The following is a 27,031-nucleotide window of genomic DNA, read 5'->3' on the forward strand; positions in this document are numbered from 1 at the left end:
TATCGAACCATTGGTTGTTTGTCTGTTGTTAAAGTGATACTAACCGCTAGCTCTGTTAACACTTTAGTGTGTTAACCGCTAGGTCAGTTAAATTGTGTTAACCGCTAGGTCGGTTCAAAGTGTGTTAACAGCTAGGTCGGGTTAAAGTGTGTTAACCGCTAAGTCGGTTAAAGTGTGTTAACCGCTATGTCAATTTAAAGTCTGTTAACCGCTAGGTCGTCTGTTAACAGCTAGGTCAGTTTTCAGCGTGTTACCGCTATGTCGGTTAACAGATAGGTCCATTTACAGTGTGAACTAGGTTTTGCCCATTACCACGTAGCGTAATTCCTGGTTTCACAAGTCCGCAGTCCGCAGTTGCTATTTTAGTCAATTTATTGATGAAAACATGCGCTTGCTTGCTCGTCAGTCAGTGAGCCTGATATCATGCGGCCTTTTCTGCCACTAATTTATACTATTGATATACAATTTTGTTTGATACCTTTGGCATAACTTGTTTGTATGTTGAAGTGTTGACCTGGAATAAAATGCTATTGCTTATATGCTGTTGTTAGTTATTGCTTGAGAAGTCCTAAAATATACTTGTTTTTTTAAATCACTCTCTAGAAAGAGTCAATCCTACTGTTTGCCAATGCAGTGCTACACTACATATCAACCTATTGTATTGAACAACAGTAATGTTGCATTTACCTACATATACCATTTAGTTATAGCATGTGCCTGGGTTTGCATTCTACAGGTTTACAATCTTTAAAAGCGTTTTATATCTACCAATACAAATACTAAAACATTTCATTTTTAAAATACTGGGAAAACTAATATAAAAAAAAACATGTATTATACTTAATAAAATCTGTAAAAGATAAGCGTATAAAGCATATAAAGGGGGAGTGGGCGCGAGGGGGGGAGGGGGGTTCATGTACAAAAAAGGGCAAGTTAACTAGGTTGTGATCTTGACCTCTGCATAATGCACAATATCTTGTACTGTTGAATATTTACGCCAGGTTATTTAAATATACACAAATGTATAAAAAATTATAGACCAGACAAAATACTAAAGGTGACCTTGATCTTTTTCGAAACAAGAGGATGGCAAACATCGGTTTGCCTTTCTGTCCAGCATTTCATGTCCGATTAACTACTCAAATAGTTTAAAACTTTCTTGTTTTTAAATTTGTTTACATTGTCTTTAAAATGCTGGAACATTTAAATGAAGGCAGGAAATTGTCTCGCGTTATATGTACATAGAAGTAGAACATATACCTTTCTGAATGCAACCGTCTTTGCCTGTATTTAGCTTGTAACCAACGTCACACACACAGTCAGTATTACAATTTGAATTTACAGGACAGTCTCCTTTGTTGTTACATGCGGTTGGAAGTTCTATATAGAATGCATAATTGTATTGATACAATGCAAGTCAATATACGTTTTAACCATCCAATAAGGGACATTATTGAAAAACCACTTAAAGACTTTCCTACAACCAACTGACGTTCAAAAACATGGTTTCTGTTTATTTTTGTTTGTTTTGGGTTTAATGCCGTTTTTCAACAGTATTTCAGTCATGTAACGGCGGGCAGTTAGTGTTCCTGGATTCTGTACCAGTACAAACCTGTTCTCCGCAAGTAACTGCCAACTTCCCCACATGAATCAGAGGTGGAGGACTAATAATTTCAGACAAAATGTCGTTTATCAAATAGTCACGGAGAACATACGCCCCGCCCGAGAAATCAAACTCGCGATCCTGAGATCCGTAGACCAACGCTCTTACCTACTGAGCTAAGCGGGCGGTCTGGTTTCTGTTTAGATCGGAACATTGTACATGTTAGCAGAACGACTTGTAATATCCTTCTTGAATAATGATTAAAGATTGCTAAAGACACGCAGCTAAACAGTGTGAATGGTACATGCATAAACGTTTTACCTGCTTTCGAAAAGTGAAGGAACGCTACTGAAACGATCAGTACAGATACTGGTAAAATGGGTCCCTGAAATATATGAAATCAACAACAATAATTATACATTGCTGCATTTGAACCTTATATAAATTTACGCCTACGCAAATACTTAGGTGAGGCACCGGGTGTAAATATTAAGTCGTGCATACAGGGCATTAAAATAAAACCGCTCAACAATAAATCATGATAAAATATTCATTAATTAATATATACAAGTTTTATGTTATAATTGTCCATCTTGATCTAAGGTCAATGTCATAGGAGCAAGATCATGGAAAACGGTTTCCAATCAATATCTTGAAAACCGCTTGATCAAGAACGTTGAAACTTCACCGGATGTTTGGACATGCCTAGAAGATAATTCCAAATGATCTTGAAAATATAAATGGATCTTGGAAATTATTTTGAAAAAATGCAACAAACAGTTAAAGCTAAAATAAATGAATAAATAAAACCAAAAAGAAAAAACAACTAAAGAAAAAACTTCAACAACAATAAAAAAAAACGTTTATGTTCACTTTCGTATTGGGACGATGTACTTGGATCTTTTCTTTTAAACCCCCCCCCCCCCCCCCCCCCCCCACCCACCACCGACACAACAAACACATTTTATGTACTCCGATAGCAGTTGTTAAAATGCTGAATGTTAAAAATTAGCTATATGAAATTATTTCATTGACATTTTTCATTATTTGGATTTCTGTAGCGATTATTCAACATGATTTTTTTTATGAAATAGAAGAATTCAAAAGGAATAATGTTCTTGATATTGGAAGACTTATAGTTCCTTTAATCTAAGAACTGTGTCGCTACTATAGAAAAATAGTTCCTTTAATTTAATATCTGTGTCGCTACTATAGAAAAAGAAAAATGTTGTTAATTGATACACTTTTTAAGAAAGTTAGGCTTCATGAATAAAAACCTCTCTGAATATTCGCCTTTCTCTTTTTGTCTTTTCGATAATAAAATTCTTACGCGCATAAAGATTTCGAAGAATGAATGAATACTTACTGAAACGCTGCAGGGTAAACAAAATTGCGATGACATTGAAAAAAAGGTCAAGAGAAACGAAAGAAGGATTACGATTACTAGTATTTTATTTGAATAACCTAAGACAAGACATTTGTTTTGTAGAGATCAGCCTAAACAGTTTAGGGAATGTATCGTAGGGTATTAATGAGCATTAACAAATACGCGTTACTATTAGATTGTATTTAAGCTTTTCATAGCCCCATATTGGCTATTCCTCTAAAAAAACTCTTAGAAATTTTAATTAAGAGGAAATAGAGATACAGGAGACGCTAATATTCCATACAATTCTCTGTATCTTTAGCGTGCAAAGTGTAAAACACCCATTCTATGGATTCTGATCCGCATGTAAGTTATTTTAGTTTGAGTACAAAGTTGCCGATCCCACGACCAACGTTTTGCACCCTGGCGCCATTTATCCGCTCTGAATACACTTGTACTAGTGTAAATATGACACTCTCCAGGCAGTTGACGGATATAGTGTTTAAAACATTATCCCCCCCCCCCCCAAAAAAAAAAAAAAAATAAAAAAAAAAAAAAAAAAAAAAAAAACCCAATAGGGATATCTTGATAATTACTGTTAGTACTAATTTATTTTTGTTGATATTTTTCAAACTGTATACGAGCTGTTTAATTACAGTGTAATCTTATCATGTCAAATGAACAGCATTGTAACATGATTGCAGTAAAGTAGTCATTTTCAGGTTAAACCAGCTTATTAAAGAAGTAACAAGCCTGTATATTATTTGAAAGGTTTGTAACGATATCTTCCGGACGATACATCGTATTGAAAGGTAAAAGTTAGGAGGCTTTTTTGATCTGTAGAGCATTCTCTCGAATAAAACAAGAATTGGCCATGGAAACATAGGTATCACCACTAAACTTACAGCTGATTCTACACCATGTTCTTTTACTGAAACTATTTTTCTTGCACCTATCCTGACTTACTTTCATTTTGATTAAATTTAGCACTTGCAATGTTCTCAAAGGAAATTTAAGCCTCCAAGAGTAAAATTGATCCAGGAAAGGAAAAGGTTTCCATTCGTTCCTACTTGGCCTTACAACTGAAGTTGTCTAAATGAAATAAATTATAAATTTCCTTTCATCAAGAACTAACTATTGCTTTATAAAACTCCATGCAATTTATTTTTAGTAAATAAGTATGTAAGTAAAGTAAGTAATTAAGTAAGTAAATAAGTAAATAAGGTAAGGTAAAGTAAAGTAAAATAAAGTGAAGTGAAGTGAAGTGGAGTGGAGTGGAGTGGAGTAAGGTAAAGTAAAGTAAAGTAAAGTAAAGTAAAGTAAAGTAAAGTAAAGTAATGTAAGTAAGTTAGTAAGTAAATAAGTAAGTAAGTAAGGTAAAGTAAAGTAAAAAAAAGTAAAGTGAAGTGAAGTGAAGTGAAGTGAAGTGGAGTGGAGTGGAGTAAGGTAAGGTAAGGTAAGGTAAGGTAAGGTAAAGTAAAGTAAAGTAAAGTAAAGTAAGTTAGTAAAGTAAAGTAAAATAAAGTAAGGTGAAGTAACGTAAAGTAAAGTAAGCAAGCAAGTAAGTAAGTAAGTAAGTAAAGTAAAGTAAAGTAAAGTAAAGTAAGTAATTTTTTTATTTATAGAGGATGGCTCATTTTGTTAATGCTTATCTTCAGTGAGGCCCTCTTAATGTATTGGACCCCTAATAGTAATGTTTAAAAGTAGCATTTTCTTGGTATATTCTTATCGTTGACCATGTTTCGCACTGTGTTGCAAATTTTCAAACACTTTTACCGTGCCGTTTTCTGTAAATTTTGTATAATTAATGGTATTTCCTCAAGCTCAAGTAAAGACAAATTTCAATGTGATGGCCACTATCTAAAACGTTTGCAGATAATTTATTACAACATTAATATTGATAAAAGAAACATCAAACTATTGTTAAACAATTATAAAACACAAAATAAAACTGTATGTATCATTTTTCTAGGGTGCCTCAAGTAAACAGATTTAATGAGACAGAATTCAAAGTCCAACATTGAAAAGTTAAGGTCGAATTCTGTGGGTCTGTTTTGAATTTTGCTCACTTCATTCAAAAATAACCTTGGGGCAGAAGTAAAACCTACCTGCATTTCTTCCACAATATATAACCTAAAGATGAAGGCAAAATAGAGAACTTTTACCGCATACAACTTAATATTTTTAAAAAGGTCTAACTCTACCCCTCCTGATTCAGAGGTAAATTCACTTTGAACAGCAAGAAATCGATTATAAAATGAAAATTTTCCACTTTTGTACAATACATCTTTAATAAGTCTTGAAAGAAGTAAAAACTTTCTAGAAAAAAGGAAAATATGGAGAAAAAAAATGTGGTCCCAGTGGGGCTTGAACCTACGCGCCCCCCACCCCCCTCAAAGCAGTCAAAGTAAGTTTATAGTAGGAATTGAATACTCTTCAAAAAGGAGGTACTCTATTACGGTTCCAATACCTTAAGGTGAAAATACAGCCAATTGTATATACAAAATATAATGCATAATAAACATAAGTACATTGAAAATGCGAAGGCATGCACATATTAGAATAAAACAGATACACATCAGAAAACAATAAAAATGAAATATTTTATGTAATTTATTTTTAATTTAATTTTATAAATGAAACTACCTGGCGTATTTTAAAACATCTTTAATATTATGGGTATTTGCAAAAGTTCGATTTTTAATCTATTTTTTACAGAAACTTAAAATGTTCAAAACAAGCACAGCTGTCGACCCAAAAACTAAGACTAAATTTAAAGGAAGAAGCTAGATCTACGGTTAAAGTATTTTTTCATCATTGACACGATTGACACTAAAACAATCAAATATGTCTTAAATATGGCAAAACTATGCTTACGTTCTTAATATTAATATCATGAATTCAGCAATATTTCGTGACATCTTTTGAACGAATAAAGAAATTTATGTTCTCCTCAGAAATAAATCTATGTTATTTTTCAGTAGGTACGCAAGAGCTATAATTTCTGCTTCTATTACTCTAATCCAGTCCATATAATATAACATGCGTCGATTAATCAATTTCACGCACAAGCAGGTCATGGGTGTAGTTAATTTGATCATTTTATATTTCAAACCGGTTTATTCCTTCACAACTATCTAAGCAGGCAAGTCGACACTTCCGTGTACAAAAATACGTTCATCACATGTTTGAAGAGCTGACGTTTTCCAGTAATGTTTCCACAGAGGGGAGTATGCAAGAAAAATGCAGATAAGTTTTTGAACAAATTGTCTTTTTCGTTTATAGCGTATTTCATTAAATTAATTTAATTTAAAAGATGAATGAAAAGTTACAATAATTGGACACTAAAGCTTATGAATACAATGTAATTTTAAATATTTCCATGTGTTATTTATCTATGTCAAATGATCATCGGTTATTTACGATATAAAAAGAATGATTGAAAATTTGGGAATGAATGAACGCATCTTTCTATGGTTGTTGCCAATAGCAGTTGAATTCTTTGAAAGCGTAACAATCTTCACCAAACTTGAACAAAATATGTTTGACCATAAAACCTCGGCAAAGTTCGATAACTTGCCAAATCGAACCAGGCACTTCGGAATTTTGGCATCTCTAGTTTAAGAAATATAATACCGTGGTTATTTACTAATTGTTCTATTTATATAATTTTTACGGTATCCTTATGATGATGATGTTGATGGCGACGTTGTTGACGTTGTGAATCATACCTTTAAACGAAAAAAAAAATGGTGATGATGATAGTGGTGGTGGTTATGATGATTATTATTAGTCTATTCATTTTACTGTACATTAGGTGATAATTACAGCAGTACTCTGTTGACCTTCCGAAACTGGAAATAGTTTAAAAAATTAATCATGCAGTAAGTGTAAGATTGTGTCACTTTTTTTTCAGTAAACATCAGTACAATCTTTTGTTTTGGGCTCTAGACAGGTATTGAAAGGAAATTTCTCTTGGGCGATGGGTGAAGAAAACATACAGGTGGACAATAGAAATTTATGCTGTTATTTGGTAAAGTAGTTAAAATATGTTAGTTTGGTAGCAATACCTGAAGGTAAGTAGTCAGGTAAAAGCTATATGTTATTAAACCGTTGTCTTTGGTCTGTTTTGCTCTGCCATCTCAATCGGTTTGTGACCAAATTATCTATTTTAACGCTTGTTATCAAAACCTGTTTTGATTTGGTTGTTGTAGAAGCGAAAGATAAAATTTCGATGTTATTGAAACGTTGTTATTAGTCTGTTTTGTTCTACCGTATGTGATACAGACTATACATAGCTTTGTGTCCGTAATATCTATATTAACGCTGGTTATTAAACTGATTTTCTGTGGCTTTTGTAAAACTGATTGCCTAAGGAGGTTAAATTGATCGAACTGATTTGAACGGCATATGCCATACAAAATTTTGCTTTCGAAATGCGACTTTGCGTATTCGGGACTAGATGCTTCCTTAGAATGTATGTATTACGTAAGAAAATATTTCGTATTATACTGACAATGACTTAGTCGTAAGAAATTGCAATAACAATGATTCTTAAATATTGCGTCAGTATGATATCTTACAGCCGCTATCTAACTAATTATTTTTGTCCGCAGTACCAAATCTTAGGCTGTGCACTTCGTCTCATTATCTTAATAACGAATCATTCATCAATAATAAAAAAATGTATAGTGTCTCTGTTATTTAGAGATTTATTTTGCGATGTTAAACCCAACAAAATAGGTAAATAATTTTGATATATTTACTTTTATTTAGATGCTTGTGCATGCAGCTTCTACATCCTCTTGTCATTGGCGCTGTGCTGTCGATATACGTTATTATACCGGAGCCAAGGTAGAAGCACTGTCGATTCAAACAGTACACTAGGAATAGAAGGGCAGCATGAGAGCACTGTCGAACCATTTGGCGGATTGCATTAGAGACTTTGCTAAATCTAAATCTACACTGGGAGTGGCAGGGTGGCATGACCCCTGTAGAGTTCTTTCACCTTGGACTGGTGAAAATAAATGGTAACATTGAAAGCAGGGTAAAGAAAAAAAAACTATTAAGTAAAATTATTGATCTATTCAAATATATGTAATTACATACTTGAATAATGGCTGAGTCATAAAGTACGTGTCTTATAAAGATTACCGCATGATATATTTCGGATTAGATCCAACAAATTTGCGAGGGAAATGTAACTGCTATATATTGTTGATTAGGTAAAATCAAGGGAAATAATGGTCAAATAGAGTTGAATAAAGCTTATATTGCCATCTTTGAAAGTAAATAATCCAGAAAATCTGATATTATTAAAGAAATGAATGTTTGCACGTGGCTATTCAGTAATCAAATACATTCTTCAGTTTACCTTTTATGGGCAAAATGTATTTCATGAAATATTTGGTGACCCTCAACACACTTTGTGCATTTCGGTATGGCATATTGTATACACATCTGTCAGCATACTTTAGGCTATCAGAGCAAAACCTATTATCATGATGTTGAGAATTCGTTGAACATTTTGGCCTCGGATTTTCGGTAGCTGCATTTGCTAGCACAATGCATGCTTTCCCCTCCATTGTCTTGTACATGTGCGCTTATCATAAATAGAGCTTCAGCATCATAGCGTTCCCTATTTTGTTATTCCCCGACGAAAGTCGGAGGAATATAGTTTTGGCGTTGTCCGTCTTTCCGTCCGCCCGTCCGGAGCCATATCTAAGAAGTGGTTGGGAATATTTATATAAAACTTCATATACATGTTCATCACTATGAGTTTATGCGGCTCGTCAAGTTTCAGTCAGATCGCCCAAGTAACACCAGAGTTATGGCCCTTAGAAATTTCTAGTGTTAATTATAAAGGGTACTATAAATATGGCAATTTCTGCATCATAACTTTTGATATATTTGACCTAGAACTATGAAACTTAAACAGAATTTAGTTTACCATAATGTGGCTGTGTACACACAATTTCGTTTGGATTTATTTTGTAACTTCAGAGTTATTGCCCTTTAATTGTATAAAAATCCACATATTTGTACATAACAAACTTTCCATTTGGTAGAATTTCATTAAAGTTATTTCATTCTTTTCCATGAACATTTATTGTAAACATGTGAAGTTTTGTACCCACACCTGGTCATCCCCTTGCCTTGGTCACACCCCCTCCCGACCCCCCCAAAAAAATCATTCCTTATTTTAGATTTTTTTCAAACAGACTTCATATACATGTCCACCACTATGAGGTTATGGGGCCCGTCAAGTTTCAGTCAGATTGCCCAAGTAACACAAGAGTTATGGCCCTTAGAAGTTTCTAGTGTTAACTATATAGGGTACTATAAATATGGCAATTTCTGCATCATAACTTTTGAAATATTTGACCTAGAACTGTGTAACTTAAACAGAATTTAGAGCACCATAATGTGGTTGTGCATACACAATTTCGTTTGAATTTACATTATTGCCCGTTAATTGTGTAAAAATCCACATATTTGTACATAACAAACTTATTTCATTAAATTACTTTCATTCTTTTCCATGAACATTTATTATAAACATGTGAAGTTGTGCACCCACACCTGGTCACCCCCTTGCTTTGGTCACTCCCCCTCCAACTCCTCCTGACCGATACATTGATGCTTTTTTTTCTTCTTCTTCATAAAACTGCGTAGAACAGTATTTTATCCTAGGTTAACCTAAATACTTTTAAATATGTATGTATGTTTATTTTGTTTAATCTATACGTTTTACATTTAGTATTTTTGCAATTTTTCTGTGAAGCACTTTTGAACGTGTACACGTGCATGAAAAGAGTGCTATATAAATGTGGTATAATAATAATAATAATAATAATAATAACCCCCACCCCCTCCAAAAAAAAAAAAAAATCATTCCTTATTTTAGATTTTTTTCAAACCTTCCATGAATATTTATTAACATGAAAGTTGTACCATTCTCCTACCTCGCTCCTCCACCCAGTCCTGCCCACCACCGATCATGCATCCTTTTTGTTTTTCATTTTTAATTTTCCATCAATATTTATAATCAACATGTGAAGTTTTGTTTCCTCACCCGTTCAACCCCTCCACCCCCCTCGCCCTCTCAAAAAAAAAAAAAAAAAAAAAAAAAAAAAAATATATATATATATATATTTCCATTCCTTTTTTAAAAAAAAAAAGTTCAAACCTTCAACATGTTAAATTGTAACGGAACCAACCTTGCCCCCAGCCATGTTCAAGTTATCTTACTTGATTGTGTTCTCTTAAGGACATCTGTTCTTTTGAGTTCAAATATACATGTTAAACGGCAACACTTGGTGCCAAACCACTCAAAGACAATATTTCGTTCCAGTTAAAATTCAAGCACATGTTTCAATTAACTGCATTTAATTTTAAAAGCTAAGCTTATTACAGTAAGAATATTCCATTCAAAATAAATTCTTTAGTCAGGATCAAAGTGTCATACATTTATCATGTACTTTTAAATTAAACATTCGTTTTCTGTTAAATTGATTCTGACTAATGAAATTATTTTCTTCTTAGTAACATCCTCAACTTTTTGCCGTATATATTTTTTGCCATTCCTCTCCACAAACCCTTTCGGCGGGGGATACCAATTCATCGAATTTGCTTGTTTCTATGCATTTTGGCTGGAAATCTATCATTTCATGCTTTTCATTTTTCATGATACTTCCATCTCATACAATATGCTATGATATTTCATTAATTTCTGTAATGATATTATAATAACAGAAGTCACGGCCTTATCCCATTTAATATTTCGATGTAAATGAGATGTGGAACCAAAATTTGTAATCCTGTTTGGCGCCATATTACCTATACTGTGTTGGTGCGCCGTAAAACCCAAATAAATAAATAAATGAAGTATCACATTCAATCAGTGTTTGTTATTATTTGTCAATAGTCAGAAACAACGTGTCTCTCAAAGTGTGGGCGAGTCTGTCGCTTCTTATATTCATGTCCTACTGATAAAGTAATGAGAATTTTCAAAACACTATTCAATACAGAAAACATCGTGGGAAAAATTATAATATACACTTTTTCAGAAATTTTCAGTTTGAAATTTTTCCACAGTTTGCAATCCATTTTAAGCTTTCCCTTTTTTACGTTATACAGAAAACAGAAGACCAGCTTTTTAAATAATGTGTTTAACTCATATCTCTGTTTCTTCAGATGTGCAATTTATAAGAGCAGATGACATTGTCAAGCAAGTGAGATTCTTATTTTATCATAATACCCTTGAAAAAGATATAATAAATTTGTCAATATATATAAATGTAGGTTTCAATGATGACCCTGTTATCGACTCTTGGCTATGGGGTAATACGACAGACCTTGTTTCTATTACAGGGCCATTATGAGAACAGTCACATGTTATTAACACTATTTGTATATTAAATGTAAATTTGTGTACCAACTAAAATTTGCATGTAGATAGAAAAGATATCATTTCGATATTACGAACCAATATTTCAATTGACTATTATATAGTGGTAGTTTGGTAACTTTTACACATAATAAAAGAAAAAAAGTAACTTACCATGATTCGGCTGTCCAAGTTCAACAGATTCCTATATGTTTGTGAGAACGAACTCCTGTTACCATAAATTTCTTGTGAATGACTCCCTTATCAGTCACATGATCAATGTTATAAAGAATCGATGTTAAAATGCACGTTCGTTGCAGAAAAAAAATATTGATTGTGATATTTGCATTTGACAAACATGGACAACACTTGCGCAACGGTACTGAAATGTATCGCAATAAAGTTAACTTGCACATAAAAAGAGGTTCAAAATGCGTACAAATACGGTTAGATTAAACTATGTCGTTTGTTCTACATAGTCTAGTTATGTGTGCCAATTGCTAAAAGTAATATTATATTTAAAGGCTTATAAAGGGATGTTTATAGTATTGGGATAGAGAGTAATTTCTTGCTTATGATCATTACGGTAGTATTAGAGACTAGCAGTGCATTTTGTACTGCAACGGACCATTCCAATTTAAAATATATTTGTTCAAAACAAGTAAATTCAACCTTTGCTTCTAATGCATATACCGTTCTTTGTCTGGAAATGCTTATTTCGTAGAAAACACCAACTCCATTTTTCAAACAAATTGTCCACGAAGTTTATTACAATTAATGTCTATCATACTTATCTATGTTGTACAGGTGACACCAAAACGTTCTTTTTTAAATATGGGAGAATAATTCTACTTTCGCTTTCATTTTTTCTGCTAAAGTTTGAAATGTACATGTTCAATAACAAATGAACTACTTACACTTTCTAGAGAAATATATTAGACATACATGTTAAAGGGTAAGGGAAGCCATCCAGACAATAATTTTTTTCTATATGAAAGCCATCCTCAAGCCTTTTATAACGCTGAAAGAATTTTTAAAATTCGACCACTATTAAAAATGATATGGCAGTTTGAAATTTATGAAAATGGCTGATCATGGAGGCAGCCATTCTAGTGTGTTTATGACGTCGTTAACACACTGCTAAATTCTTTTGTTAGCAAAAAAACCTTTAGATAGATTATTTTTATACGTTTCTTGAGTGTAAGGTGTAAAAACAATAGTTTCTTTCATTATGGCATGAAAAGATAGAGAATTGTTTTACAGAAATAAGTAAATGCAGTTCAAATATGTATCTAAATATTTAACAATTCCTCCATTTTGTTTTTTGTTGCCATGGAAACAAAATGGCCCCCAATTTGACCACATCTTGAAATACTCATAACTTTCTCATTTTTACTCCGGTTTTGAAAATTCTTTCACTTCTTTATATGATTTAAGGAATTTCAGAAAGTGAAATTGACGTAAGAACGTTGCCTTTCCCTTCAATATCAAGTAAAATGATTATTGTTCTTTCCTAAAACACATCTTTTCTGTATAGATTATTTGTATATGCCAATAAACAGGACAAAAGATAATAGGTAAGGGTAGATTTCTTGGAAGCACAGAGCACCAAAAAAACACAGCCCCAGACATACATTTCGAAACTAAATAACAATTGCAGAGTATCTTTCCTTTGTCTCTTCAACATTTGATTTTCATACCATGAAAGACAATGCTTCTGATAATTATATAAAATTAAAAAACTGAAAATTTGAAAATTCACTGAAGCGGAAGTAACTAAATACCTAATATAAAATTTATATTATTTTTGTAAATAATCGACAATGTATTCTCCCTTTACAAAGTAATACAACGCTACACAAAGAACTGTATAGATTTTGTTCATAACCGCGTTGAATATTTCTCCGGTAGATGTTTATTATAGGTTACATCTTGAGGAAATTTACAAACATGACTATCTGATATAATTTTGACTGCATTAATACTAGATTTCCTCATTACTGATTTATTACTTCTTGTCTGTACTATAAGCCCTAGTCACCATGTCAGGTATTAAGAAAACAAGTGTTTTTTTAAACGTAGTAAAACGGTAATATACGTAGAAAGACGCATTAGATACGGATATACACGAGCCGATGATGTGTCTCGACACTTGTGTTTTGGACTGTCCAAAACAAACGTGGAGTTTCGATATACGTAGCATATACTTACTCAAACGTAGTGATACGTAGTCAAAACATACTTAAATGTAGTTGAAACGTATAAATACGTAGAATAACAAACCAAGCGAAACCGGGCAGTCATCTACCTACTCAGACGTATCATCTAGGCTTAATACGTCTTTACAACGTGTTGCTACGTCTTGTTCTATGTTTAGTTAAGTCGAGGTAGGGATTGCATAGCGCTACTCCATCTGATACCTCAGTGATATTTTTACATTTTCCAGCGCCGTTGTGGTCTGTTTCTGACAACCACGTATTTGGAAATTTTAGCCGTATGCCACAATGCCACACACAAGCTACGTGATAACCACGCTGTTGCCTCACTGCAACCACGCGCTGTCACCCCGTTGTCGCCACGCTGTTCTACGCTGTGCCTCGTTAGGCTTCGCTTTTGCCACGCTACAGCCACGTGCAGCTAAAAGTCGTCCCGCATTGGCTAGCTTGTTTTCCTTTATTACCAACGTAGCTATAACATAACACGCCAAACGTGTCACTATGACAATATCAATCAGATGGACGCGCTATGTTCACGTCCTGTTGCTTCGTAATACCAACCACCAAGTTCTCGCCACATTGTTGCCACGTTGTTGAAAAAAACAACAGGTGGTTCTGTTACGGGTTTGCTACGTTATACCACGTCATGTTACGTTCTCCCCACATTGTTTTCACATTGTAGTACGGTGTTGGAAAACGGGAGAGAATTTTTAAAATATTCACAGTTCAATTTTCCAATTCACGTTTTGTCATGCGTCCGACACGTTGTTTTACGTTGGCTCGCTTTATAGCCACGTTACCCAATGTAGCTATATAGGTGGCGGCCAAACCGTGATACAACAACCCGAAGAAAACATAGTACTAGCTTGTCTGTAATACCCGATATTTTACTTAGGCTGTAAAAGAAAACCAAATTTATATCACTAAAAGGTATATTTTTACTGGAAATGCAAATCAAAAAGAAAGATCTGGTTGTTACAGATCTCTGTGTCTAATTTAGATATCATGATTGTATTTTCGTCAAAGCTAAAATTTGGTATATTGGTATCATCATGAATGCATTATCTTGTTATCGTATGATTTATCAATTATTACATCTTACAAAACATGCAATATTCATTTTCATTAATCTTTGCACTTTTGAGGCGCACTCCGATTCTATTAATAGCTCTTGTTTCGTTTAGACAAAGCTAAGATTTTATCAATATTTTGCATTAGCTTGGTGATTTATATTTTAAACTACTGTTTACTGTTACGTTGTTAATATGTTTCTATGAAATATTTATTTCTGGTAAAAATTGCTGTGTCAGTTACTCGCTACATTTAACAAATATTTAGTATAGAGATAATTTGTTAAAATGTATCTATTCGAGTTTCGCAACTAAGATACAGAGTTAAGTAGTGCAAACTAATATCACAACTTCATATGATTAAAAAGTTCCGATACCTGTTAAATGAGAAAGTGTTAAACAGGCTCTTTTCCTAGGCTTTAAGAAATCAAAAAATATTACCACATGATTTGATTCAATACATTTCTGATAGGAACAGATGTGTAATTTTGTTTGTTAAGTTAATATTAAGAATGTGAGAAACAGTTCCTGCAAATGCAACTAGTAATTTAGAAGTCGCTCGGATCCTGTTTTAAACATGTCATTAAATATGAAATATTTTCAACTCTCTAAGAAAATCGACCGTCCTGGTTTGAATTTTGTTATGCTGTATGTAATGTACCGGATGCCCAAGTAGTGACATGCAATACGTGTCCACGACTGTTTGTTATGTGATTATTTACAATCTCCTTAACTGTTGGGTTATTTTTAGAAAATAAAACGGTATACTTTGGAATCAAATAAATTGCAAAATGTCCACTAGGTCATCCTTAAGATTATTTGGAGATTTGAAGCTAAAATATATGAGTCCTCTTTGATCCAATTTGACGACTAAACAGCTCCTTCAAAACGTCTCGTAAACAACTTAAAAGGTTTTAGATAGAGAGCACCAAACATACAATAAAGAAAAATAAAGTCGCGGACAGAGCTGAAGTGTGAACAGTACACGTATACAAATTAAGGGCCTTTCCTAGGAAATATCTGTGAGATGCATATTTTAGCTCGACTTTTAGAAATATTCTAAGTAATGAAGCTGTTGTCGTCAGCCTTTTTACGGCGTTGGCGTTCGTGTTACTAAAGTTTTACATTTAGTTTGGTTAGTAGTTTCTTTACGCGTACACACTTTACACGCAATAACTCTTGTTAATATACCATGTACGAAAGAATGATCAAATGTTTTTATTATATTTATATCCGCCAAACACATTCAAACATTCTCTCTATATTACATTATCCCCATCATTGGTCGGAGGAAATGGTTTCTTCCCAAGTTATATGCCTCTTTACCTGTCTGCCTCAGTACTAGCATTCTGTCCGCACGACCGTACATCAATTATTCGGTCTCATGCATAGATTCAGGACTACTCCTCTTAAAACAAAGGAATTATTTTAGTAGCGAATTTTGTCGCGAACATTTTCTTGAATATGTTTTTTCTTATCGTTTTGATTCGTTTTGTTTCCAATTATTTTTGTCACGTTTGAGAGACTATAAGCTTTAAAATCACAAGGTCAATGATTACGACACAATAACTCATATGTTTGATCTTTGTTTGTTTGTTTGTTTTGGGTTTAACGCCGTTTTTCAACAGTATTTCAGTCATGTAACGGCGGGCAGTTAACCTAACCAGTGTTCCTGGGTTCTGTACCAGTGCAAACCTGTTCTGTGCAAATAACTGTAAAGAACATAAATTTGAGATATTTAAGAGACGAGTATGAAAAATATTTAAAATACTTGACATTCCACAACCTATCTTTTTCATTTTGTTTATTTGGTCATCCAATATAAAAATGGGTATAGTTAACAAGACACTAGGTTTTGAGACAAAAAAAGAACTGACCAACTGTTGAAAATTAAACCGACATATACCCTAAAACATTAAAACCACAACGTGAAGTTGTGGCAGTGTGCAAATATTTTGAGAAACATTTAGCAATATTCAATAAATCTAATCAAACATGGGTTTTTTTTATGTCTAACATGACCTTTGTTCAATTTACAGATGGAGCGTGTGTTGTAAATAATGCTAATACAGAATTCTAACCTTGAAACTTAAAGCATATTGATGTCAATTACAGGCTTTTAAACCATCATTTCTTCTAACTTTTCCATTTTTTTCAAACATTCAGCGTATTATAGCGTCTATTCTCGTAGAATAATGAGAGTTATTCTATTTGACAGGGCATCACTGTCGCTAGTCAAAAATTTGCAAGTTTATATTTCAGTAACCATTGCATATGTGGTAAGCAAACATACTTAAGTAACCGAGTAAAATAACTCCTAGTAGAATTTAGTACAAATTATGGCCCTTATTCGATTTAGAACATCCTTAAAGTCTTACGTTCAACTCTATACCGTCAGTATTTCAAAAATAATTACATGTATCTGATTAAAGCTTTAAATAGTGCCTCCAGTTGTCAAACCTACTAAAAATAACAAGTTAGGTAATTCTTGTTTGAAATTAATACAAATTCTGGTCCTTTTTCAAGTAAGAAAATTTGGCTACGTTTTGCGTACCTATAGCTAAAGAAAAACTACATAACTTACATTGAAACGCCAGAAAACTAACTGAAATAAGAATTCTTTTTTATGTCTTTTATAGTTTCAACATATTTAACGCTTAATTGTTTTAAGTTTGTTCTCTTTAGGAAGTATGCCAACACAAGTTGAATTAAACGAAGTAGAAGATTGTGTTGTTGCAACGAAAGAAATCTATATCATAATGAACCTAAAAATGCATATTAGTTTATAATCTTTATGTCCATGAATCTGACAATATGCTTAAAATGTTACGAAATACATAAACACACTTTTCTGTGTTTTAGTTAACTCTTCTTTGGGAAAGATACTTCAACCGAAATGTGTAAATTAAATTTTAAACAATAGCTTAGATCAACGTTCCATGTGCATTCTGGTTTTCAATTCCCGGCCATTATTTCTGTTTCTTGTGACCACAAAGGTAAAGCTTCCGGCTGTCCGAAATCCAACTGGATATATTCTTCATATTAAATAATTATAATCCTTCAATGAGGTTTTGAACCAACAGGGATTAAGGGCAAGTAATTCGAAGTCAGAGATCTGAACAAGGCATCCTTCAAAATATACAGAAAATCCAAAGAGAAATAAAAAGCATCTTATCTTTATAACTTCGTGACTAACTTCTGTATTTGTAGTGCACAATCAGCATTCCTCGGTTCACATTATTTGTTACTGCATCTACTTCTATCATTTAAGTAGCGATATTTAAGCTGTTTGCATTACCAGTATGTAATTGTTGGTTGGTAGGTTTTTTGGTTGTTTGTGTAAAAAGTATGAAATATTTTCCTTTGATGATTTAAAATATCCATTCTTTGCATTGTATGATTTATCCATGCTTTTGATGTATATTCTTTGATACTTTGCTTGAAAGTCTCAATTACAAGTCCGTATGATTTATAATGTAAAGACACAAGAGCAAAATAATCGCACTCCTTTTGGTGTTGATTTCGTATGTGCATCCAGTGACATTCATAAATTATTGCTTTAATTTTGCAGAGTGAGTCAGTATAACGATAAAAGAACTATTTGCTCCTATATCTGTTGTTCTTCTTTTGTGTGTGCGGGAGATGGAGATATTGTAGTTTAAGTCAATATTCGCTTTGTAAATTAAGTACAAACAAGACTGACACCTTGAAAGAGCATTCTAAAGTCTTAAGTCCTGTACGCATTTAACAAAGAAAACAGTGGTGATATCTAAGGCTTTTTAAACTATAATCCAAGAACAATCGAAGCCCAACTCGTTAATTTTACAAAATGATATATTTTTTTTAACTGAGCACCGTGTAATATATGCTGCAGTTTTTGACGACACAGTTTTAATTGTTTTCCCTATGTAACTCATAAATAAGTAAGTGACCCCGGGTCGGGGCCTTTTTTCACCAAAGGGGCAATTTGAACAATTTTGGTAGAGGAATACTAGGCAATGCATCATCGCAAATATCAAAAGCCTAGACCTTGCAGTTTCAGGCAAGAAAATTTTCAATTTGTTTTCCTATATAAGTCCATGTAAAACTTTGGACCCCTGGGCGGGCCTCTTTTCTTTAAGTAGAGAACCACAAGGCAATACTACATATCAAAGACCTAGGACTTGTGGTTGCAGACAAGAAGATTTTTTAAGTTTCCTTCCTCTATAAGCCTATGTAAAACTTGGGGCGGGGCCTCTTTTCACCCCAGGAGTATAATTTGAATAGTTTGGATAGAGGATCATAAGGATCATAAGACAATACTACATACCTAAAGGCCTAGGTACAAGACGATTTTTAAACTTGGGATCCCCGGGGCAGAGCCTTATTTGGACCTAGGAGGATAATTTGAACAATCTTGGTAGAGGATCACTAGATGATGCTACATACCAGATATCAAAACCCTAGGCACTGAGGTTTTGGAGAGGGAAATTAAGTTTTTTCTTTCGGTTGCCATGCAACCACATTTGTGCATGGCTTTCAATGTTTTTTGACAACTTTGCGAGGGGCCGCCCAAGGATCGTTCCTGTGAAGTTTAGTGTAAATCTGCCCGGTGGTTTTGAAGAATAAGATATCATTAGAAATTGTTAACACACGACACATAATGGACGACGGACATCGAGTGGTCACAAAAGCTCAACTTGAGCCTTTGGCTAAGGGAGCTAAAATGGAATACTCTTCTATTGGAATACTCCAAGGAACAGATTTAAACAGAAAGCAATGACATGCAAGATGCAGATAAAATATTAAGCTTTCATATCAGAATATGTAGATGCACGGTAATCTGAAATTTATTGATTATTTGAATTCGTTATTGCTATCAGACAAAACTCGAATTATGTATGAACTATTATGATTCGATTGTATGGATCATTATCATTATGGAGAAACAACTTGGAAAATTAACAAATTTTCATGTATTTCAGCAGTGCAGAATAGAGATGAGCGCTTCTAGATGAGAGAAAGTAGATACACAACGAATATTGGAGTTAATGGAGATATGGAATGGATTGCAACTCAAGTTAAACTAATAGCATCGGTTGTGAACTAATGGTATAGATTGAACAAAATGGGTGTTACAAGAATTAAATTAGATTATTTTGATTGAATGGTCTACTAATATATTAAATACAAGATGTAAAATTAGGCTTTCATAATTTGGAGGAAATTTACAGAAGAGGGTATTGAATATATGTTCCTAGACACGGAAAATATTGATAAGAAATAAATGAAAGAACTGAACAATTTTCCAGGTGTCTTAATTTTAAAACTGGCAATAAAGTCTTCATTTAGAAACTGTTAAAACTTACCAATCAAGGAACTAATAGTATGCACCAAACGAATATTCATTTAAGGCGATATAACATTAGAAGACAAACAAATTGACCAGTTTGTTCAATGAAAAATGATAAACTGATTTAGTTGAAAGTGCTGGCCTAGTTTTACATTTTGTTGAAGTGACGTGGAGAAAATAACCCTGAATCTGGTAAGATATGGATTAAAAAGCCGCGAAATTTACTATCTGGTGCTAGGAAATTGAGCAGAAAGCTCTACCTGTTTTACTGACATTCGTAATAAAAACAAACAACGATAGTGTCAATTTTAGTAACCTGAAGCACTTTGTTAAAATATTTGCAAAACCTTTCGACACGTTGTTTGATTTTTAGAGCAAACGGCTAACACTTGCACTTTCAGAAGTTATTGGCAATACCTTCGCCGCGTCATGGACATGTTTTCTTCACGCAATGCGTTTGATTAGTAAACCGTCGTACCACACGTGCATATCTAAGGTTTATACAATTTTGTTTACGGTACATACTATAGGTAGACTGTAGAGTTAAAGTTTTGACAAATTACAAAAGCATGCATTTGCATTTATTCCTCTTTAAACAATTTTTTAACTTTTGAAAGTATTGCAACACAACATGAATAAAAATGCCTAGGATGAGGGATAACAACTGTTACAGTTTAGCAAATTTTCAGAACGACATAGCGTGCTTTGGAAACAGTTCTCCTTACGTAGATTCATGAAACAAGTAAAATTGTTTGAATACATAATGACATTGTATTATTATTTGTACAGGTATATACCTTTCATATCTTGATTTCTAATCAGCATATGTCCGCTATTATCGCAAAGTGCAGCAGTTATTCTTTTGATCTTTGCTGCATGTAAACATTGTAACACACATGATAGTGTGGACATAGGACGATCGATATTTTAACGTGGGAGGTTTGGGGGCGGGGGGGGGGGGGGGGGGGAGGATTGTATCTCGACACTTATATAATGTCATGTCATGCCCATAATAATGATAAAGTCTGTCTTATTATCCCCTGCTGAAGGCGAAGCAAGTTTATTTTTGGCGTTGTCCGTCCGTACGAAATCGGATACGTTTATGATTCAAACATTGTTTAAGCTGGAATTACCAAACTTCAAATATTTATAAATTAGCACACGACCTTTGCTCATTCGTAGAATTTTCCCCCTCGACCCTGTAAATATAGATTTTCCCCTTGTAAAAAAAAAAGAAACGCTTATAATTCAAAAAGTATTCCAGCTAAAATAACCAAACCTCAAATATTTATTAATAAGCACATGACCTTTGCCGCCTTTACCAAGTAAAAACAGATATTTTCCCCTTGATGTGTTTGGAAAAACTGAAAATGCTTATGATTCGAAAAGGATTTCAGCTAGAATCGTCAAGCCTCACATAATTATTAACTAGAAAATGACATTGCTCATACGTAGTATTATAACTTTTTACCTAGTAAAAGCAGAATGTTTTCCCTTTATTTGGTAAAAAATGAAAATGCTTATGAATCAACAAGTTTTTTTTCTAGAATCATTTAACCTTATATTATAATTAATTAACACATGATCTTTGCTTACATATGATATTACTCCCCTTTATCCTCTAAATGTAGAGTATTTTCCCTTAATTTGGGAAAAATAGTGATTTTTGAAAATATCTGCATTGTAAATAATCTATTGATGGATCTTCATAAAACTTTTCACAAACACAGATCACTTTAGGGCAGCGGTGCATTTGCATTTCTTCAGGATCTCTTCATTAACCAGACTTATTGCCCTATAATTATTTTACAATCCATAAATTTCAACAAAACAAAGTGACTTTTTGATAGATTGTCAAGAAATTTAATACAAATATTATAGATCACTGTACGGCGGTGATGCATGCATATCTTTCATCAGAATATCTTTAGTACTACAGAATTATTACCCTTTAATTGTTTTAAAATTCATTAATTTCCACCAAACAAAGTCACTCATTAATGGGTCTTTATGAAATTAAAGATCACTACAGAGCAGAAATTCCCCTTGATTCTTAAAAAATAATAGTTTTGTGCACAACTCGTGTGTATTTAAAAATGAAATATCTTTCAAAATATCCGACCCCCCCCCCCCCTCAATCACAGAAGAACGTATTTGACGCGGATATAAATTACTGAATTTGCTTGTTATGTCACCATAAAATTGGCTTTGAGTGTTCGACCGTCTGTTAGCAAAAAGCTATTTTATACAAATCACCAAATGTTTGTGGTCTAACAGCATTTCACTTTATTGAAATGTTCTTCAACATTACAAGTCGTGCATCTGAGACAAAGTAGTCAGGGCTAACTAGTGTGATCACCAACTATATTCATTCGTCGTTGTTGTCCGACGTAAGCAGTTTTCGCTTTGAATACTCCAGAGATAACAATTATGGCCAAATCATTTGCGTCTTGGTCAGAATCATTGTCTTAACAAAATTTCGTACAACATAGATGTCTATGATATATTAAACCACAGAAAACGCTATTTCTACATTTATAAAGGGAAATGTTCTGTCTAATATTCATGTATCAAATATGACAGCTAAAGTGTTAAGAATGTTTTTTCCTATTAATTGTTTTTACTGTCCTAGCTTTTAACGTTAGATAACCAAGTTTACTTTTTAGCTCGACTGTTCAAAGAATGGTAGAGCTATTGGACTCGTCCGTGCGTCGGCGCCCTGATTTGATAAGTTTTTGTATCTAAGCTGGTATCTCAGTAACCACTTATGCGAATGGAATGAAAGTTCACACACTTACTCACTGTGATAAACGTACTTACACTGCATCAGTTCCATAACTCTATTTTGCATCTTTATAAAATAATGCATCTTTTTAGACATAGAAAATGTTTGACTTTTTGGTTAAGTTTATGTACGTTAGGCGGTATCTCAGTAACCACTTGTGGGAATGGAGTGTAACTTCACACACTTATTTACTGTGATAACCTGACTTACATTGCACAGGTTTCACAACTCTATTTTGCTTGTTTACAAAAGTATGCCCCTTTTTCAACTAAGAAATGTTTGGTTAAGTTTTTGTACGTAAGCTGATATCTCAGTATCCACTAATTGGAATAGATTCAAACTTCACATACGTATTCACCTGCACTATCTGACTTACACTGCTTACGAACTGTAACTCCATTATGTTTTTCGTCGGGTTTCAGAAGACAAATCCGGCTTGTAGATTATATTTGTCCGGGCGGAGGGATGGATGGATTGGCGGATGGATAGAGTACTGAGTCTCATGTAATCCTTTCTAATCATTCAATATCTGGACAAGTATTTTACTTAGGACCTTGAAACGTCACAGGTATATTGGTCCTGTTGTACACAGGACCTCTTTTGATTTCGGGTCATTTGGTTAAAGGTCAAGGTCACAGTGGTCTAAACATTTGAAAATAGTTTCTGCAAGATATCTGGATAAGTATTTCACCTAGGACCTTAAAACTTCATACGTATGTTAATCTTGATATGTACATGAACCCTACTGATTTCAGGATCACTGTGTCAAAGGTCAAGGTCACAAGGACCTCAATATTGAAAATGGTTTCCGCTTAATATCTGGACAAGGTTTTCACCTAGGACTTAGAAATCTTCGTAGGTATGTTGGTCTTGATGTGTATATAAACCAAATTGATTTCAGGGTTACTGGATCAAAGGTCAGGGACCTGAACATCTTAATCTTTTTTTCACTCAATACCTCGAAAAGTATAATGACCTTGACACTTCATACGTATGTTGGCTTTAATGTCTATACGACCCCTGTATATTTAAGGGTCATTGGGTCAAAGATTAAGGTCTCGGGGACCTGAACATTGAAAACGATTTCCGCTTGTGTATATGACCCCTTTTGATTTCAGAGTCACTGAGTCAAAAGTCTAGGTTACAGGGACCTGAACATTGAAAACAGTTTTTACTCAATATGTTGTTGTAATAATATATATACATGTAAGCAATAAAATATGTCTAAGCTGTAAACTCAATATATTGACAATTATTTCATTTAGGACCTTAAAACTTCAAAGGTTTACTGGTTTTAATGTGTTCATGACACCTGTAGGTTTTGGGGTCACTGGGTCAAAGGTCAAGATCACAGGGACCCAAACATTGAAAATAGGTTCCACTCAATATCTGGACAAGTATTTCACCTAGGACCCTGAAACGTCTGTCGGTCTTGATATTAATCTGACCCCATTGATTTCAGGGTCAAGGTCACAGGGATATAAACATTGAATGTTGTTTTCTTTTTTTACTTATCTTTTATTTCAATTTATTTCTGTAATTTTATTTTCTATCTGTCCATTTCTTTTTCTATCTTTTTTTCCTTCAATATTGCTTATCAATGTTGGGGTTATTTATTGTATGCCATTATTAGAACTTTAACTCAATATGGGTCAGTCGCACTACACCGTATAGCGTTAACGGACGTCCAACGTATAACAAGATTTTCAATCCTTTCGTGTCCGTTCGCATTCGTTTCTTTTCCGTTTCTCACGCAGCGCCTGCGCTCCTTGTCCGGCGATATTCATTCCATCCGTTGGGCAAAGTTGTCCGTGAGATGTACGGTAGCAATGCGCTGATATGCGTTTTGTTCGTCACTCGTGCTTTCCCTATTCTTTACTCGTCTGGTTCGCATTCGTTCTTGTCAGTTGGACCTGATTCATTATCGGACTATAACCGGACATGCAATAGATGTAACGTATGTTCAATGGACCATAACTGATAATACATTCGCCAAACGCTCGAAAAACGTTTTGTCAGTTTGTCATGTGTTGCGCTTACGTTTTACACGGTAAAAGTCTGTTACTTATACGGTGATGGCCGTTAATTGAACGTTGTTCGTCCTGTATGTGTGCGTTGATCTGGCGGTCAGTGTGCGTTATATGCGCCCCGTACACCAATCGCAAGAGCTCCGAGCAGCAGTGGAGAATGTCTTTCGTCACCGGATAACTTTTTGCCGCAATGTTGCTATACGTTTGGCGTCCGTTAACTGACCCAATACTTTTTGTATGTATGCATGCTGGTATTGTAGTAAGTACTGTACAATGATAAATTATAAATTCCAGGTAAAAGTAAAAAATGGTGTGTATGTAAGTTATAATTTAGAAAATTATAACAAAAGTATAGGTATTTTTGCTTTATTCACAATTAAATACCTATTACCTTGAAACAATACGATCTATGTTTAATGAACTAACATGAACAATTAACCACTGCTGTTATGCAAACAAATGATAACTTTAATGTTTAGCCTGCTGCCGGCAATTGACTGCCTATGCAACCATTGCACACAAAGATCAGCCTGCAAGTCCCGATTTGGTTAAGTTTTTGTATGTAAGCTGGTATCTAAGTAGCAACTTATGGGAATGAACTGAAATTTCACGCACGTATTCTCTTTGAAAAACTAACATACACCGCACAAGTTCCATAACTCTATTTTTGCATTTTTACAAAATCATGCCCCCTTTTCGGCGTAGAAATGTTTGGTTAAGGTTTTATATGTAAGCTGGTATCTCAATATGTAAGCTGGTATCTCAGTACCATGGGAATGGATTGAAACATCACACACTTGTTCACTGTCATGATCTGATATGCAAGGCACAGGTTCAATAACTCTGCTTTGCATTTTTACAAAATTAGGCCCCTTTTTCGACTTAGCAGTTTTTGGTTAAGGTTTTGTATGTAACTTGTATCTTAGTACACAGTAATCGGAATTGATTGGAACTTCACACACTTGTTCACTGTCATGATTTGACAAGTAATGCACAGGTTACATAATTCTGTTTTGCAATTTACAAAATTATGCGTCTTTTTTTTTCGACTTAGCAGTTGTTGGTTAAGTTTTTGTATGTAACTGGTATCTCAGTACCCAGTAATGGGAATGGATTGAAATTTCACACAATTGTTCACTGTCATGAACTGATATGCAATTTACAGGTTTCATAACACTGTTTTGCAATTTTACAAAATTATTCCCCTTTTTCAACTTTTATTTTCATTTAACTGACAAGGCTGTTGAATAGTCGAGCGTTGCTGTCTTCCGACAGGTCTTGTCTAAAGACAACTCTATATTGTAGATAAATACATATTCCGAACATCGCATCAATGAACGTGTTATTCAACTTTTTACGTAAAATTTCTTTTTTAGGTCTATATGCATTTATAAGCTAGGAGAGGAGACTACTGTGATACATCGTCTTATTATGTATGAATACATTCCCTTGTATTATCTCTATTCATACTTTGTTTTAAGTAAATAATTTTTACGTCGTCGTCCTACCAAACAGTTAGTCTCTCATATCTCTTTAAGAAAGGCCTTTCTTTACATTATGTTGTTATCGTGTTTTGTATGTATTATTAAGTTGAGACCTTTTATCATGTATTTTATTGTATAAACGATTAAGATAATGTAAAATGTACGCTCTGGACTGAATATGAACAATTACATTGAATAGTTCAATAAAACGGCACCTTACCTCGAATAAATACCATAGTAATTACATGAATATATCACGTCTTGCCTACAGGTAAACATTGTTAAGTGGTAGTTCTAATACCATATTGATCAGATTACAATATGTCCAGAACACGCCAGCTTGCATTATCACTACTAAAACATTGAATTTGTAGAACGACCAACAAGCTATATACCACTGGTTACCTTTGAAATACAGAGTACAGTACAAAATGACCCACAGATAAACGGCCCTAGCATGTACTGTCCAGTTAGGAAACTAAAATAGCAATCGGCTGAAATTTACAATGGAAATTACTCCAACGGTTCCTTACGATAATTACAAAATTAAATAAGACATTTAAACTTGGTCACAGGTTCATTTATCTTTTATACATTCAATGTAAGTAGTAATGTATTTCCTCATTTATCCAATGTATAATTCTTATAAATTCTATTCCATATTCATTATACACCTTCATAAACGTTTGCTTCGTCAGGAAACAACATACATGTCATTTTATCGCAGTTTTTAAACTGTAAGTTTATTTATTTTCT

General features: G+C 33.7%; 1 protein-coding gene across 1 annotated transcript in view; it reads right to left on the bottom strand.

The window, feature by feature from the left end:
• The window catches only part of LOC123535703 (rh5-interacting protein-like), a 49,535-nt gene that overhangs the window by 15,208 nt on the left and 7,296 nt on the right, over positions 1 to 27,031 (bottom strand). The window contains exons 2-3 of the mRNA XM_053527857.1: positions 1,925 to 1,988; positions 1,261 to 1,380 (exon numbers count right to left, since the gene is read on the bottom strand). Of these exons, the coding sequence (XP_053383832.1) occupies positions 1,261 to 1,380; positions 1,925 to 1,988 (184 nt within the window). The remainder of the gene's footprint in view (positions 1 to 1,260; positions 1,381 to 1,924; positions 1,989 to 27,031) is intronic.

Source organism: Mercenaria mercenaria, chromosome 17, assembly GCF_021730395.1.
Source record: "Mercenaria mercenaria strain notata chromosome 17, MADL_Memer_1, whole genome shotgun sequence".
In the NCBI taxonomy this organism is placed as follows: domain Eukaryota; kingdom Metazoa; phylum Mollusca; class Bivalvia; order Venerida; family Veneridae; genus Mercenaria; species Mercenaria mercenaria.